At 47.5% G+C, this 15145-nt stretch overlaps 1 protein-coding gene across 1 annotated transcript; it reads right to left on the bottom strand.

Moving 5' to 3' along the window:
• Positions 1–587: 587 nt before the first annotated feature.
• Positions 588–13512, bottom strand: LOC141176229 (uncharacterized). The gene is made up of 7 exons (XM_073660213.1): positions 13436–13512; positions 9510–9659; positions 9201–9380; positions 8994–9117; positions 8813–8910; positions 8525–8615; positions 588–1864 (listed from the first exon to the last, which is right to left on the bottom strand). The coding sequence occupies exons 2-7, from the start codon at positions 9600–9602 to the stop codon at positions 828–830; spliced, it is 1623 nt and encodes a 540-aa protein (XP_073516314.1). The 5' UTR covers positions 9603–9659; positions 13436–13512; the 3' UTR covers positions 588–827.
• Positions 13513–15145: the final 1633 nt, after the last annotated feature.

Below are 15145 nucleotides of genomic sequence, written 5' to 3'. Positions count from 1 at the left end.
ATATAATGCTGCATCTATTGTTTAGTAGGGATAGATGCAATATGATATACAAATCAATTATGGCGTTCTCCATATCAGAATTCCCTGTGGCTGGGGGAGTAAATGTCCCTGTGAAGCAAGCACTGCTCAGGCCGACATTAAGAGAGAAGTTGGTGCAGGATTTACAGGCTGGAGCTGTCTGGCATCATGAGGGTTAAGACTGCTTCTTTTACCACGCTGAGATGAGGCAGTAATGGCTCCGGAGCAGGAAGATAAGACCTTCCATAAGAAACGCTGCATACCAGACATGCTGACGGAGGTGGAGGACCTCAGATTAACCTCCGATCTCCTCTTTCTTTCCTATATCGGACGTCATGTTTGAGGCTGTAAATTGCTTATAATTCCCCCCGGAACACGGTCTGAAGAGAGTGTTTTCAGTGTGTGCGTTCTCTCGGTGCTATGTCCATGCCATGGCCTTCCTGTTGATGTTCAATACATCCAAAGGTGGTGTTGATTAGGAGCAGGATTGTGTGATGTAACAACCTTATGTGAGCACTGGAAACGCAAGTTGTGACAACAATGGAACGGTGCCAGAATGGGAGTTGCGTATGATTGTTTTTTATTTTAACAAGGCCAAACATGAGGAATGAGAAGAAGTTGTCCTAGTAGTGGAAAACCCCTTTAAAAAGATACAATTTTAGATTAGAATGAAAAAGGCTTCTCCCCTGTGTGACTTCTCTGAAGTTTAAAAAAAGTTGATTTCCAAGGAAACCATTTCCCACATTAAGAACATAAAAATGGCTTCTCTCCTGTGTCAGTACTTTGGTAACTAAGAAGTGATGATTTATTCACAAAACATTTCCCACATTCTGAACATAAAAAGGCTTCTCCCTTGTGTGGGCTCTCTGGTGGTCATCAAGATGCGCTTTCCGTATAAAACATTTCCCACATTCTAAACATGAAAAAGGCTTTTCCCTTGTATGAGTTCTCTGATGCTTGTTAAGAGTTGATTTATCTGCATAACATTTCCCACATTCTGAACATGAAAAAGGCTTCTCACCTGTGTGAGTTATTTGGTGATTAACCAAAGCTGATTTCTGGCTAAAACATTTTTCACATTCTGAACAAGAAAAAGGCTTCTCCTCTGTGTGAGTTCTCTGATGATTAACCAAAACTGATTTCTGGCTAAAACATTTCCCACATTCTGAACAAGAAAAAGGCTTCTCCCCTGTGTGAGTTCTCTGGTGATTAACCAAAGCTGATTTATGGCTAAAACATTTCCCACATTCTGAACAAGAAAAAGGCTTCTGCCCTGTGTGAGTTCTCTGGTGATTAACCAAATCTGATTTATGGCTAAAACATTTTCCACATTCTGAACAGGAAAAAGGCTTCTCCCCTGTGTGAGTCCTCTGGTGATTAACCAAATCTGATTTCTGGCTAAAACATTTCCCACATTCTGAACAGGAAAAAGGCTTCTCCCCCGTGTGAGTTCTCTGGTGATTAACCAAAGCTGATTTCTGGATAAAAAAATTCCCACATTCTGAACAGGAAAAAGGCTTCTCCCCTGTGTGAGTTATTTGGTGATTAACCAAACCTGATTTCTGGCTAAAACATTTTTCACATTCTGAACAAGAAAAAGGCTTCTCCCCTGTGTGAGTTCTCTGGTGATTAACTAAAGCTGATTTATGGCCAAAACATTTTCCACATTCTGAACATGAAAAAGGCTTCTCTCCTGTGTGGGTTCTCTGGTGTATAACCAAAGATGATTTATGGCTAAAACATTTCCCACATTCTGAACAAGAAAAAGGCTTCTCCTCTGTGTGGGTTATCTTATGTCTGATAAAACTTGATTTCAGCTGTCCCTCTGATCTCTCGGTACAGTCATCTGGAAAGAATAAAACCAATTATTATTTATGAATAACATATCCTTAAAATTTATATTGTTGAACATTTCTACTTAAACTCTCCGTAAAAATTCACTTTATGTAAAAGTTATTTACCAAGAAAACATCACAGAAAAATCAGTCTTACCAACACCAAATCAGATAACAAATGCACTAGCAATTTAGTGTTGGTTGGGTGTACTGGGGTGTCTGTCCATGTGGGTGCACTTATATAGTGCTGGGTAGCCCTCCTGATCTAATAGTATGAGCATCATCAATAGGCTAAGCCAGACACTGTGCATCAAACCTGCCTGTGTGACTGGTGTCCTATGCAAGCTTCTTCTGTGTGCATCTAATATATATAATTATCTTATCCCGTCTGTCTGTCCAGGAAATCCCGCGTCGCTGATTGGTCCGGCCGCGGCCAATCAGCGACGCGAGATTTCAGAAAAAGATGGCGGCCGTTAGCGGTTCATCTGCCGCACGGAGGTCAGTGGCGATGCAGCCAGCTGCTGGCAACATAAGTACCCCGACCGGAGGCGCCGCTGACCTCCATTCGGCTACCGTCGGGAGATCAGCGGCAACGGGCATTATATGGGGGTTATGTGACTTCCTGCATGGGGCATTATAAGGGTGGGGGGGATGTGTCTTCCTGCATGGGGCATTATAAGGGAGGGGGGGTGACATCCTGCATGGGCCATTAAAATAGAAGGGGGAATGTGACATCCTTCATGGGGCATTATAAGAGAGGGAGGGGATGTGACATCCTGCATGGCGCATTATAAGAGAGGGAGGGGATGCAGGACATGGGGCATTATAAGGGAGGGGGGGATGTGACTTCCTGCATGGGGCATTATAGAGGAGGGGGGAGGTGACATCCTGCATAGGGCACTAAACAGGGGGGAGGGAGACATCCTGCATGGGGCATTATAAGGGGGGTGACATCCTGCATGGGCCATTATATGGGGGGGATGTGACTTCCTGCATGGGGCATTATATGGGAGCGATGTGACTTCCTGCATGGGGCATTATATGGGGGGGATGTGATTTCCTGCATGGGGCATTATAAGGGGGGGATGTGACTTCCTGCATGGGGCATTATAAGGGGGGGGATGTGACTTACTGCATGGGGCATTATAAGGGAGGGGGGGATGTGACTTCCTGCATGGGGCATTATATGGGGGGGTGACATCCTGCATAGGGCATTAAACAGGGGGAGGGGGTGACATCCTGCATGGGGCATTATATGGGGGGATGTGACTTCCTGCATGGGGCATTATATGGGGGGGGATGTGACTTCCTGCATGGTGCATTATATGGGGGGATGTGACTTCCTGCATGGGGCATTATAAGGGAGGGGGGATGTGACTTCCTGCATGGGGCATTATTAGGGGGGGTGACATCCTGCATGGGCCATTATATTGGGGGGATATAACTTCCTGCATGGGGCATTATATGGGGGGGATGTGACTTCCTGCATGGGGCATTATTTGGGGGGGATGTGACTTCCTGCATGGGGCATTATAAGGGAGGGGGGATGTGACTTCCTGCATGGGGCATTATAAGGGGGGGGTGACATCCTGCATAGGGCATTAAACAGGGGGGGGTGACACCCTGCATGGGGCATTATAAGAGGGGGTGATATCCTGCATGGGGCATTATATGGGGGGAAGTGACTTCCTGCATGGGGCATTATAAGGGAGGGGGGGGATGTGACTTCCTGCATGGGGCATTATAAGGGGGGTGACATCCTGCATGGGCCATTATAATGGAAGGGGGGATGTGACATACTGCATGAGGCATTATATGGGGGGGTTGACTTCCTGCATGGGGCATTATAAGGGAGGTGACTTCCTGCATGGGGCATTATATGGGGGGTATGTGACTTCCTGCATGGGGCATTATAAGGGAGCGAGGGATGTGACTTCCTACATGGGGCATTATAAGGGAGGGGGGGTGACATCCTGCATGGGCCACTATAATGGAAAGGGGGATGTGACTTCCTGCATGGGGCATTATATGGGGGGGATGTGACTTCCTGCATGGGGCATTATAAGGGAGGGGGGGGATATGACTTCCTGCATGGGGCATTATATGGGGGGGAGGTGACATCCTGCATAGGGCATTAAACAGGGGGGGGGGTGACATCCTGCATGGGGCATTATATGGGGGGATGTGACTTCCTGCATGGGGCATTATATGGGGGGGATGTGAGTTCCTGCATGGTGCATTATATGGGGGGCTGTGACTTCCTGCATGGGGCATTATAAGGGAGGGGGATGTGTCTTGCTGCATGGGGAATTATAAGGGGGGGTGACATGCTGCATGGGCCATTATATTGGGGGGATATAACTTCCTGCATGGGGCATTATATGGGGGGGATGTGACTTCCTGCATGGGGCATTATTTGGGGGGGATGTGACTTCCTCCATGGGGCATTATAAGGGAGGAGGGATGTGACTTCCTGCATGGGGCATTATAAGGGGGGGGGGGGGGTGACATCCTGTATAGGGCATTAAACAGGGGGGGGTGACACCCTGCATGGGGCATTATAAGGGGGGGTGACATCCTGCATGGGGCATTATATGGGGGGAAGTGACTTCCTGCATGGGGCATTATAAGGGAGGGGGGGGGATGTGACTTCCTGCATGGGGCATTATAAGGGTGGGGGTGACATCCTGCATGGGCCATTATAATGGAAGGGGGGATGTGACATACTGCATGAGGCATTATATGGGGGGATGTGACTTCCTGCATGGGGCATTATAAGGGAGGTGACTTCCTGAATGGGGCATTATATGGGGGGTATGTGACTTCCTGCATGGGGCATTATAAGGGAGGGGGGGATATGACTTCCTGCATGGGGCATTATAAGGGAGGGGGGGTGACATCCTGCATGGACCATTATAATGGAAAGGGGGATGTGACATCCTGCATGGGGCATTATAAGGGAGGGGGGGATGTGACTTCCTGCATGGTGCATTATAAGAGAGGGAGGGGATGTGACATCCTGCATGGGGCATTATAAGGGAGGGGGGTGACATCCTGCATGGGCCATTATATGGGGGGGATGTGACCTCCTGCATGGGGCATTATATGGGGGGGATGTGACTTCCTGCATGGGGCATTATATGGGGGGGGGGTGACTTCCTGCATGGGGCATTATAAGGGAGGGGGGATGTGACTTCCTGCATGGGGCATTATAAGGGAGGGGGGTGACATCCTGCATGGGCCATTATAATGGAAGGGGGGATGTGACATCCTGCATGGGGCATTATATGGGGGGATGTGACTTCCTGCATGGGGCATTATAAGGGAGGGGGGGATGTGACTTCTTGCATGGGGCATTATAAGGGAGGGGGGGGTGACATCCTGCATGGGCCATTATAATGGAAAGGGGGATGTGACATCCTGCATGGGGCATTATATGGAGGAGATGTGACTTCCTGCATGGGGCATTATAGGGAGGTGACTTCCTGCATGGGGCATTATAAAGGGGGGATGTGACTTCCTGCATGGGGCATTATAAGGGAAGGGGGATGTGACTTCCTGCATGAGGCATTATAAGGGAGGGGGGGTGACATCCTGCATGGGCCATTATAATGGAAGGGGGGATGTGACATCCTGCATGGGGCATTATATGGTGGGGGGGGACAAGGGACATCCTGCATGGCGCATTATAAGAGAGGGAGGGGATGTGACATCCTGCATGGGGCATTATAAGTCCTCACTATAATTGCCCGGTCCTCACTAACACGGTTCGCTGACTGGTCGCGACCGGCGGCTGCGACCAATCAGCGATATCAGCCCCAAATTTAAACACCGTCTCCGGCCAATTGGCGCCAGATTTAAAATAAGTACGCCACCGTCGGGAGACATATTCTAGAATACCCGATACGTTAGAATCGGGCCACCATCTAGTCTTTAATACTAGGCAACCACACCCTCCATGAATTGGTAGGTTTGTGAGTGATTGCTCCATAAGTATTTTGCACCTGCACTGCCTTTATCATGGGGGTCTGCAGCATCCTGCTAGTGCATTTGTTATATGATTTGGTGTTGGTAAGGCTGTATCTTTTTCAGAGATTTTTTTTTAATTTTGCCTTATGTTAGCCGTCATTATTCACCAAGACAATAACAGTTCACAGTCTAATAGAAAACCTCATAGAAAGAACCAGTGGAGCGTGGTGTTCAACTGTTTGTTAATTCTGCCTCCAAAATATGGAATAAAAAGCCACCAAACAATGTTATGTAGGTGAAAAAATACCAATAAAAAGTTCTACTCATCTCACAAAAAAACAAGTCCTCACTCAGGTCCATCATCTGTCAGTGGAAAACCAGAGGTTTCCACATCATTAGTGGCTCAAAGGCTTTTGAAAAGCAACATGGCTTCCATAAACCAATCCAGCAATATCCGCTCTCCCAAAGTCAGATCTCCCCCTCGCTTCTGAGCCTTGCAGTGCGCCCAAAACACATTTAGCATCCATGTATTTGGCATTACTATAGTGAGAAGAACCCACTTAATTGATGGTGTGTGTCTCCTGGAGCACAATCTGGACACTATGTGTTGAGCAATAAAATGATATATTTGTAATTTTCACTCTCCAACATCCACTGCGTGCTAATATCCAGAAAGTGCCTGTGGAGTCAAAATAGTCACTACTCCTATAGATTAATTCACTGAGGGTTATAATTTCCAAAATGGAGTCACTTTATGGGGATTTCTACTGCTCTGGTTTTCTGAAATTTGGTCACATTAGGGCTTCTGTAAATGGTGGGTCCCATCTCCTCTGGGATCTGCTCCTGCGACGTCTGCTTCTGTCACCAGGAGCCGCCTTATTCATCCTGCAGGCAGCGCTGGTGATGGAGGAGACGTCAGAACCAGAAGCTCTGGGCGGAGCAGGCTCTGTCCAGCCAGTAAGATTAGGAAGCCTGGGACCTGTAGTACTATCCAGTCTGGCAGTATGGGTGTGTGTGCTGTCCAGCTGGAGTAATCTGCTTCCTGCTTCAGCCAATTGGAAAGCACCACACCCTACTAAAGCTGAAAGCATATTGCCGGAAGCTGCCAGATACAGGCTTGTTCTCCTCTGGTTCAGTCCTCTGTGCTCAGCTCCCGGCTTGTGTATTTGTTTCCTGTTGTGACCCCGGCCCGTTTACTGACTACTCTTGCGTCTTCTGATTTTGTATTTTCTCTGCCCTCATGGATATGACCCGGCTACCTGACCATTCTTCTTCCCATCTCACACCACAGAACAGCAGGTAACACCATGGCCCAAGCCTAGGGGTCTCTGTGTAAGTCCAGATCCATGTAGAGGGGTTAAAGGGTGATGAGCAAGGCAAACCCAGGGATCAGGAAAATGGAGTAGATGGCGCCAAGTCTGTTCGTGGTAGCCATCTTTTGAGCTGCCAGGTGACTATGAACAGTGCCCCCAATACATTGTGTCTGCGAACTATTCTATCAAGATCTGCATTCAAATAGCTAAATGGCGCTTCTTCCCTTCTTAACCTGCCATGTGCCCAGACAGTAGTGTACAACCGTATATGGGGTAGTGTCACATTCAAGAGAAGTTGGAATATTATTTGTAAGGTCCATTTGCTTCCTATTATCCTTTGTGAAGAATTCCAAAATTATCACCACATAAAGTGACACACGTCAGATTTGAAAAATGGGCCCTGATAGGAACACAAAACTGGCTGTAGGAAAGGGTTAAATCAGAGTATTTTTGGCACTAATTACTGTAGTCAAAACTGTGACTATAGACAATAACACATCTACTGAAATGATCAAACTCAACAGTCTCCATCAGTAAATAGTGAGTAACTAGTGGTGAAACCTCTCTGGGGTAATTAGAGTATGGGGCTCGGTGGCTCTTGGCAATCTAAACTATCGTAAGGGCCAATATTTTCTGTCAGATGAATTTCATGAAGAAATATTAGACGTTCAAAGAGAACTTTTTATAATAGTGCAGAGCTGAGGTGTCTTAAATTTAGCTTAGAGATACAGTATATCATAGCACAGGTGTAATGTTTTTAATATAGTTTATCACTATCCTGTTTGAAGTTAGTCGGTTTTAAAATAAATTGAAAAATCAGGATAAAGGGAAACTCTGTTGTTATTGTACAGAAATTCACACTTGGCCCTCACTGCGCATTTAATGTTGTAGATCATAAAAGTAAAGTTTGGCCAGAAAGACTGGACCTGGTCTTGTAGGGACCATATGAGCACATTCAGCAGCACAGAAGGGAGAGAAGGTGGATTCATCCAATAAGATATCAGGGATCTAGGAAGGAACAGCATCATTACCCTCCGCTTTCTCTTACAGACCCATCATATTATTTTTCATCAAGTGATTTTCTAACTTGTCAGCAAATTCTATGTATGCGGTCATTTGGCTTTGTAGTTTACAGATCTGGGCAGGTAACGATCAGCGTCTACTAATCCCAGGGGGTAGGTGGATTCTCCAGGTTGTAAGTTCTATGGAAAAGGGTTTTAATGCTCAAAATCATTTGAACAGTTTTGGGTGGAGGAGAATGTTGTGGTCTAGAGGCAAAATGGTGATCACATGATTGTGATACGGCCGGACTACACCACTGATAAAGCAGCCACAGCCGGTGACTGAGAAGAATCTGTGACTTCTCTGAGTTTAGTGGTTATTACTCACCTGGGTAGTCATATGTAGGAATTTCCTCTTTACACCACTCATCACCCCTTACATATGTCTCTGTAGTGTTAATATGGGTCAGATCTTCACCCTGAAACAAATATTGTAAAAGTCACAGACAGATGAGAAGTCACATCTATGATCAGCTCTAATCCTGCCATCTCCACCGTTCTCATTACACAAGCAAAAAACACATAATACTGGTGGATAAAACAAGACTGAGCACAAGACCTTCACAGCCGTGTACACATCATAGGGGAGCTCTCATGACACCTTCTCTCCATCTACCTGATGATCCTGAGGAACATTGGGCTCTTCTTGTTTACAGTCCTGTGGAAGAAGAGGACGGGGACATCTCTCTGGTGTTGTCCTCTTACTGGATATATCTGGAGGAAACACATACAGGGACTGAATTCATTCTTTACATACAGATAATTATAGACCGTGTGTATTTAGCCTCGTCTGTTACCTGGTGATATGAGGGGCTGGAGAACCTCCATCATGACGTCTTTGTACAAATCTTTGTGTCCTTCTAAATACTCCCACTCCTCCATGGAGAAATAGACAGCAACATCCTGACATCTTATAGGAACCTGACACATACAATCATACAGTCATACCCCTGATCCTTTCATAGTATTACTGTGTAATGTCCCAGCATTCCCAGCAGTGTCACCTCTCCAGTCAGCAGCTCAATCATCTTGTAGGCAAGTTCTAGGATCTTCTGGTCATTGATGTCCTCATGAATCAAGAGGTGAGATGGAGGCCCTGTGATTGGGCTCAGGGGTCTTTCCCATCCCTCAGATACAGGGGCCTGGCAGTGCCCACTAGAGGTCTTCTTCACTACTATGTAATCCTGGTTATGGAGAGACACATTATTAAATCTCACTTCAGACATTTCCAGAGTCCTCACCTCTCCAGTTCTGTCCATCTGTTATTCCCATAGATAAGAATGATGTAATGTGACGTCATCAGAATCTCTCACCTCTCCAGTAAGCTGGAAGAGGATCTCTAGGGTAAGATGTAATATCCTCTTCGCCATCTTGTCTCTGTCCATATCCATCTTTGATGGGTCCATAAGAAAAATTCTCTTAAATGGAAGACCTTCACTGAGAGGATCTGATATTGTAGGGACCTAAATGAGAAGATGATGAGCCGATGTAACATCATAAAAGTCCTGTGTAATAATACAATTACTGGAGATAATAAAGGGAAACATATGAGGAGATATATTATTTTACAGTATTTAGATTTCTTCTTTACATCTGGTAATAAAACCTATATATTTTAGGCCACAGACAACAAGCAGTTTCTTTCTTGGAGTCTGCAGCTGAACACTTTCTCAAAGATTCATCTTCCATAAAGCTAATTCTCGTCTCATTTACCGACAATGTTTCAATAATCCACCTCAACGCGTTTCCCCAACAGGTTCATCAGGAGGCTTGATATAAGGATGATAATTCATGATGTTCAGCATAGTGTGCCTAATAGCCAGGTGCCCATGTATAAATATCCCAATTCATCCAAAACCCCTCCCAGACTAGGAGGCTCATTCCCATTCCTAGAGGTGAATTGTCACAGGATATACAAAATGGAGTCTGTCTACAATAATGTACTGCACCTACGCTATTTCTCATGAGCTAGAGGTCCGATAATGTCCATCCCCTAGTGCGATTGTCCAGAAGTGACGTGCTTTATGCTGAAACACCAGATAAACTGATTGCCGCTGCTCCACTCGTACCTGTGACTGTGCATGCCCGTACTTATCATTCCACGCCGGAGCGAATCTAGGATCATTGTCCACGATTGCGCATGCCCAGATGTCTGCGCTCCACACCGGAGTGCATATGATATTGGATCGCATTCCATCAAATGAAAAATCCTCCCTCTGAGATCAGCATCATGGGAGACTAACAACAAGTATTGCACATCCTCCCATCATACAATAAGCATGTAGATCTACTTCTAGAAAATATGGGATGGTGGCCCACAGTAAATTTCTAAATGGTCAAATTTGACCCCTATTGCATAATTAGACATACACAAGGAACACCACACTTGTTAGTTACTAAATAGTATAAGTGGGATATAACTAATAAGAAATAATTCTGATACAGAAGCTCAGATCTCTCGAAGAAGTAAAACAATATGTGAACCCCATTCTCAGGAAACTGAGTAGCAATGGGTAGAATATAAAATCCAAAAATGTAAATCAGAATATGGATGTATTCACACAAAACAGGCATAGGAAATTTGCTCCTCGAGTACCTTAGGGGCTTGTGCATCCAGTCTGGAATCCACTCGCTTTCCTTTTTGATACATCTATTGTGATCACCTCCTCTCACATTGGGTTTAACCGCCGCAATGATACAAAACGAGATGTTTCCGGTTTCACCTCGATGTGCACTGTTCATGAGTCTCACTAATTGGGGTGTCCTGACCATGGCATAAATTACCCAAATGCCCCCTCCCCCACCCTCCTCTTAGACTGCCTCTTGGTCGTTCATACAAAATCTAGGGGGCAGGTGCATGTGGCCATATATAAAAGTCCTGAGGTTTTACAGTTGGAATAATCCCTCTGGAAAAAGATTTTACCTGTAGAGGAACTCGAGAAAGATTTACATGGTCTCATCCAATTACATGTACAACTTTATCCACATCTAAAGAAACCGCACACTCTTCTATCCAGCCAAGTCCACTTGGGTGCAGGTTTTTATAGAAACTATGCACTAAACGGTCCCTAATTGACCGACCCTTTCTGAAAGTTATTGTGGGAGTACATCCCACAGCACCCTCAGGTCCCGGTTGGCCAGGGTTTTCTGAGGATATTAAAGATATGGTCACTCTGATTGTGATAAGTTCCTATTACTCGTGTTATCCCATCTTTTTCTTGCTCTCTTGGTTAGGTATGGAGGAATGTCTGTCTCTCCTGATTTTCTGCAAACAATCGTGTGGAATCCAAAATGTATCGTGGGTACCCTTTTCCATGAATCTGGTGTTCATGTCTATTGCCTGTATATTAAACTCTGTGACATTAGAGCAGTCTCTTCTCAATCGTAAAAATTGGCTCTTGGATATTGCTTTTTTTTAATGAGGATGGGGTGGTGACTATCCCACTTCAATAGTTTATTAGTGCTTGTAGGTTTATGGTAGATGAGTGTACCTAAGGTCCCATCCCCTTCATTCTTGATTAGTACATCCAGCAAAGGCAACTGGTAATATTTAAACTCTGACATAAATCTCAGGCTCACTCTATAGATATTGAGTTCCCTGACAAATTCAAGAAACTTTTCACTCGTTCCTGACCAGATGATAAAAATGTCGTCAATATATCTATACTAAACCCCAATATATGGATGCCACCACTTATGATCATCTATGAATATTGTATTTTCCTCCCACCAGCCCAGGAATAGGTTAGCATATGAGGGGGCACAACAGGTCCCCATCGCAGTACCCCTGAGCTGGTGGAAGTACTTCCTGTCAAAAAGAAAGAAGTTATGTGTAAGAGTGAATTTTAGAAGATCCTCCATGAAGTCATTATGTCTGCTACACTCTATTGATCTCGATTTCAAGAAATGTCTTACTCCTCTGATATCATCCTCATGCGGTATATTACTGTACGAAGCCTCGATATCTAGTGAGGCCTGCTCCCCTACATGAGTGTATACATGCTCAAGGGTCTATATGTAGGGGAGCAGGCAGAGGGAAAACCATTTTCCAGAGGGATTATTCCAACTACAGGACCTCAGGTGGTACTGGGGAGAAATTATACTGTGGGTGGGGGCATAATACATACTGCATAAGGGGCATAATGGGGGCATTACACTGTGTGGGGTATCATACATACTGCATAAGGGGCATAATGGGGGCATTACACTGTGTGGGGGCATCATACATACTGCATAAGGGGCATAATGGGGACATTAAACTGTGTGGGGCTTCATACATACTGCATAAGGGGCATAATGGAGGCATTACACTGTGTGGGGGCATCATACATCCTGCATAAGGGGCATAATGGGGGCATTACACTGTGTGGGGGCCTCATACATCCTGCATAAGGTGCATAATGGGGGCATTACGCTGTGTGGGGTATCATACATACTGCATAAGGGGCATAATGGGGGCATTACACTGTGTGGGGGCATCATACATACTGCATAAGGGGCATAATGGGGACATTAAACTGTGTGGGGCTTCATACATACTGCATAAGGGGCATAATGGAGACATTACACTGTGTGGGGGCATCATACATCCTGCATAAGGGGCATAATGGAGGCATTACACTGTGTGGGGGCCTCATACATCCTGCATAAGGTGCATAATGGGGGCATTACGCTGTGTGGGGGCATCATACATACTACATAAGGGGCGTAATGGGGGCATTACACTGTGTTGGGGCATCATACATCCTGCATAAGGGGCATAATGGGGGCATTACACTGTGTGGTGTCATCATACATACTGCACAAGGGGCATAATGGGGGCATTACACTGTGTGGGGGCATCATATATACTGCATCAGGGCAATAATGGGGGCATTACACTGTGGGGGGCATCATACATCCTACATAAGGGGCATAATGGGGGTATTACACTGTGGGGGGCATCATGCATACTGCATAAGGGGCATAATGGGGGCATTACACTGTGGGGGGCATCATACATCCTGCATAAGGGGCATAATGGGGGCATTACACTGTGGGGCCAGTAAAGGGGCCCTGTACTATGAGAACAATACGTTTCCTCCCTCCCTGTCTCCATAGTTGGGTCGTATGTATCTATTACAGGAAACAGAACAAAAACCTTATGATTCTTATAAAGGGGCAACACAAGACCCCAAAAGAGTCTCCGTGCTGAAGGGGTTAATGCCCCCTGCGCCCAGTAATGGGAGTCTCCACATACCTCCACCTGCAGAGCCGCCACCACATATATGGCTGCTCAGTGAGCACAGGAGCTGTGATGAGGTCACAGGAGGGGAGGAGTCAGGGGTCACATGATCAGGGGCCTCAGTGGATGCAGGACTCTGCTGTGCTGGTTGTCATGGTGCTGGATGAGCTGAAGTTTATGTGTGGGGTCAGGAGGGGTTTACAGTGTGGATGTAGCAGAGCCGTGTGTGTACGAGGTGCACGGAGCGGAGCCGCGCGTGTACGAGGTGTACGGAGCGGAGCCGCGCGTGTACGAGGTGTACGGAGCGGAGCCGTGTGTGTACGAGGCGTACGGGGCGGAGTCGAGTGTGTACGAGGAGTACAGGGCAGAGTCGCGCGTGTAGGAGGCAAACGGAGTGAAGCTGCACGTTTCCGAGGCATATGGGGAGGAGTCGCGCGTGTACGAGGCGTACGGAGCGGAGACGCGTGTGTACGAGGCGTACGGGGCGGAGTCGAGTGTGTACGAGGCGTACGCAGTGAAGCTGCACGTGTACGAGGCTTACGGGGCGGAGTCGCGCGTGTACGGGGCGTACGGGCCGGAGTCGCGCGTGTACGAGGCGTATGGGGCGGAACCGCTCGTGTACGAGGTGTACGGAGCAGAGCCGCGCGTGTACGAGGCGTACGGAGCAGAGCCGCGCGTGTACGAGGTGTACGGAGCGGAGCCGTGTGTGTAGGAGGTGTACAGAGCGGAGTCGAGTGTGTACGAGGCGTACAGGGCAGAGTCGCGCGTGTAGGAGGCGTACGGAGTGAAGCTGCACGTGTACGAGGCTTACGGGGAGGAGTCGCGCGTGTACGAGGCGTACGGAGGGGAGACGCGCGTGTACGAGGCGTACGGAGGGGAGACGCGTGTGTACGAGGTGTACGGAGCGGAGCCGTGTGTGTATGAGGTGTGCGGAGCCTCGCGTGTACGAGGCGTACGGGGCGGAGTCGAGTGTGTACGAGGCGTACAGGGCAGAGTCGCGCGTGTAGGAGGTGTACGGAGTGAAGCTGCACGTGTACGAGGCTTACGGGGTGGAGTCGCGCGTGTACGAGGTGTACGGGGCGGAGTCGCGCGTGTACGAGGTGTACGGGGCGGAGTCGCGCGTGTACGAGGCGTACGGGGCGGAGTCGCGCGTGTACGGGGCGGAGTCGCGCGTGTACGGGGCGGAGTCGCGCGTGTACGAGGCGTACGGAGCGGAACCGCGCGTGTACGAGTCGTACGGAGCGGGGCCGCGCGTGTACAAGGCATACGGAGCGGGGCCACGCGTGTACGAGGCGTACGGAGAGGAGCCGCGCGTGTATATTGTGTACGGAGCTGAACAGGGTGTGTATGAGGTGTACGGAGCAGAGCCGTGTGTGTATGGAGCGGAGCCATGTGAGTACGGAGCGGAGTTGTGTGTGTACAGCTGTAGAATCCCCAGGTTCGGTCGGCACCGGTTACGTAGATCTTATTGTTGTATTTTATTAGCAATTTGCTTGCTCGTCAGTTGAGATGGGTGAACCCGAACAGTAAAGTTCTGGGTTTGTTCCAAACATCTAGTGATCGGGCATGGATCCTGGAGACGGACTTCATCTAACAGCGTGAGTCCGCAGCGCTCTGACCAGTGATAACAATCTTACCGCCGATCAGAGCCTGTGTTTCCCACAGATGTTTGGGCCCCCCATTCATATGAATGAGGTTCAGGTTCAGATACCATTCGGGTACCCA

Source organism: Phyllobates terribilis, unplaced genomic scaffold (genome assembly GCF_046119375.1).
Source record: "Phyllobates terribilis strain yellow unplaced genomic scaffold, ASM4611937v1 Scaffold_17__1_contigs__length_24005725, whole genome shotgun sequence".
NCBI classification, from domain to species: Eukaryota; Metazoa; Chordata; class Amphibia; order Anura; family Dendrobatidae; genus Phyllobates; species Phyllobates terribilis.
Note: the sequence above shows the minus strand (reverse complement) of the source record. Positions and strands in the feature narration are given on the sequence as shown.

Excerpts from the sequence above, each read along its gene's own strand:
- LOC141176229 (XM_073660213.1), bottom strand. The coding sequence starts at position 9,602 with ATGGACCCATCAAAGATGGATATGGACAGAGACAAGATGGCGAAGAGG. Across the intron at positions 9,118-9,200 it reads TTGAGCTGCTGACTGGAGAG|GTTCCTATAAGATGTCAGGA; the intron begins GTGACACTGCTG and ends TGTATGTGTCAG. Across the intron at positions 8,616-8,812 it reads ATGTTCCTCAGGATCATCAG|GGTGAAGATCTGACCCATAT; the intron begins GTAGATGGAGAG and ends TATTTGTTTCAG.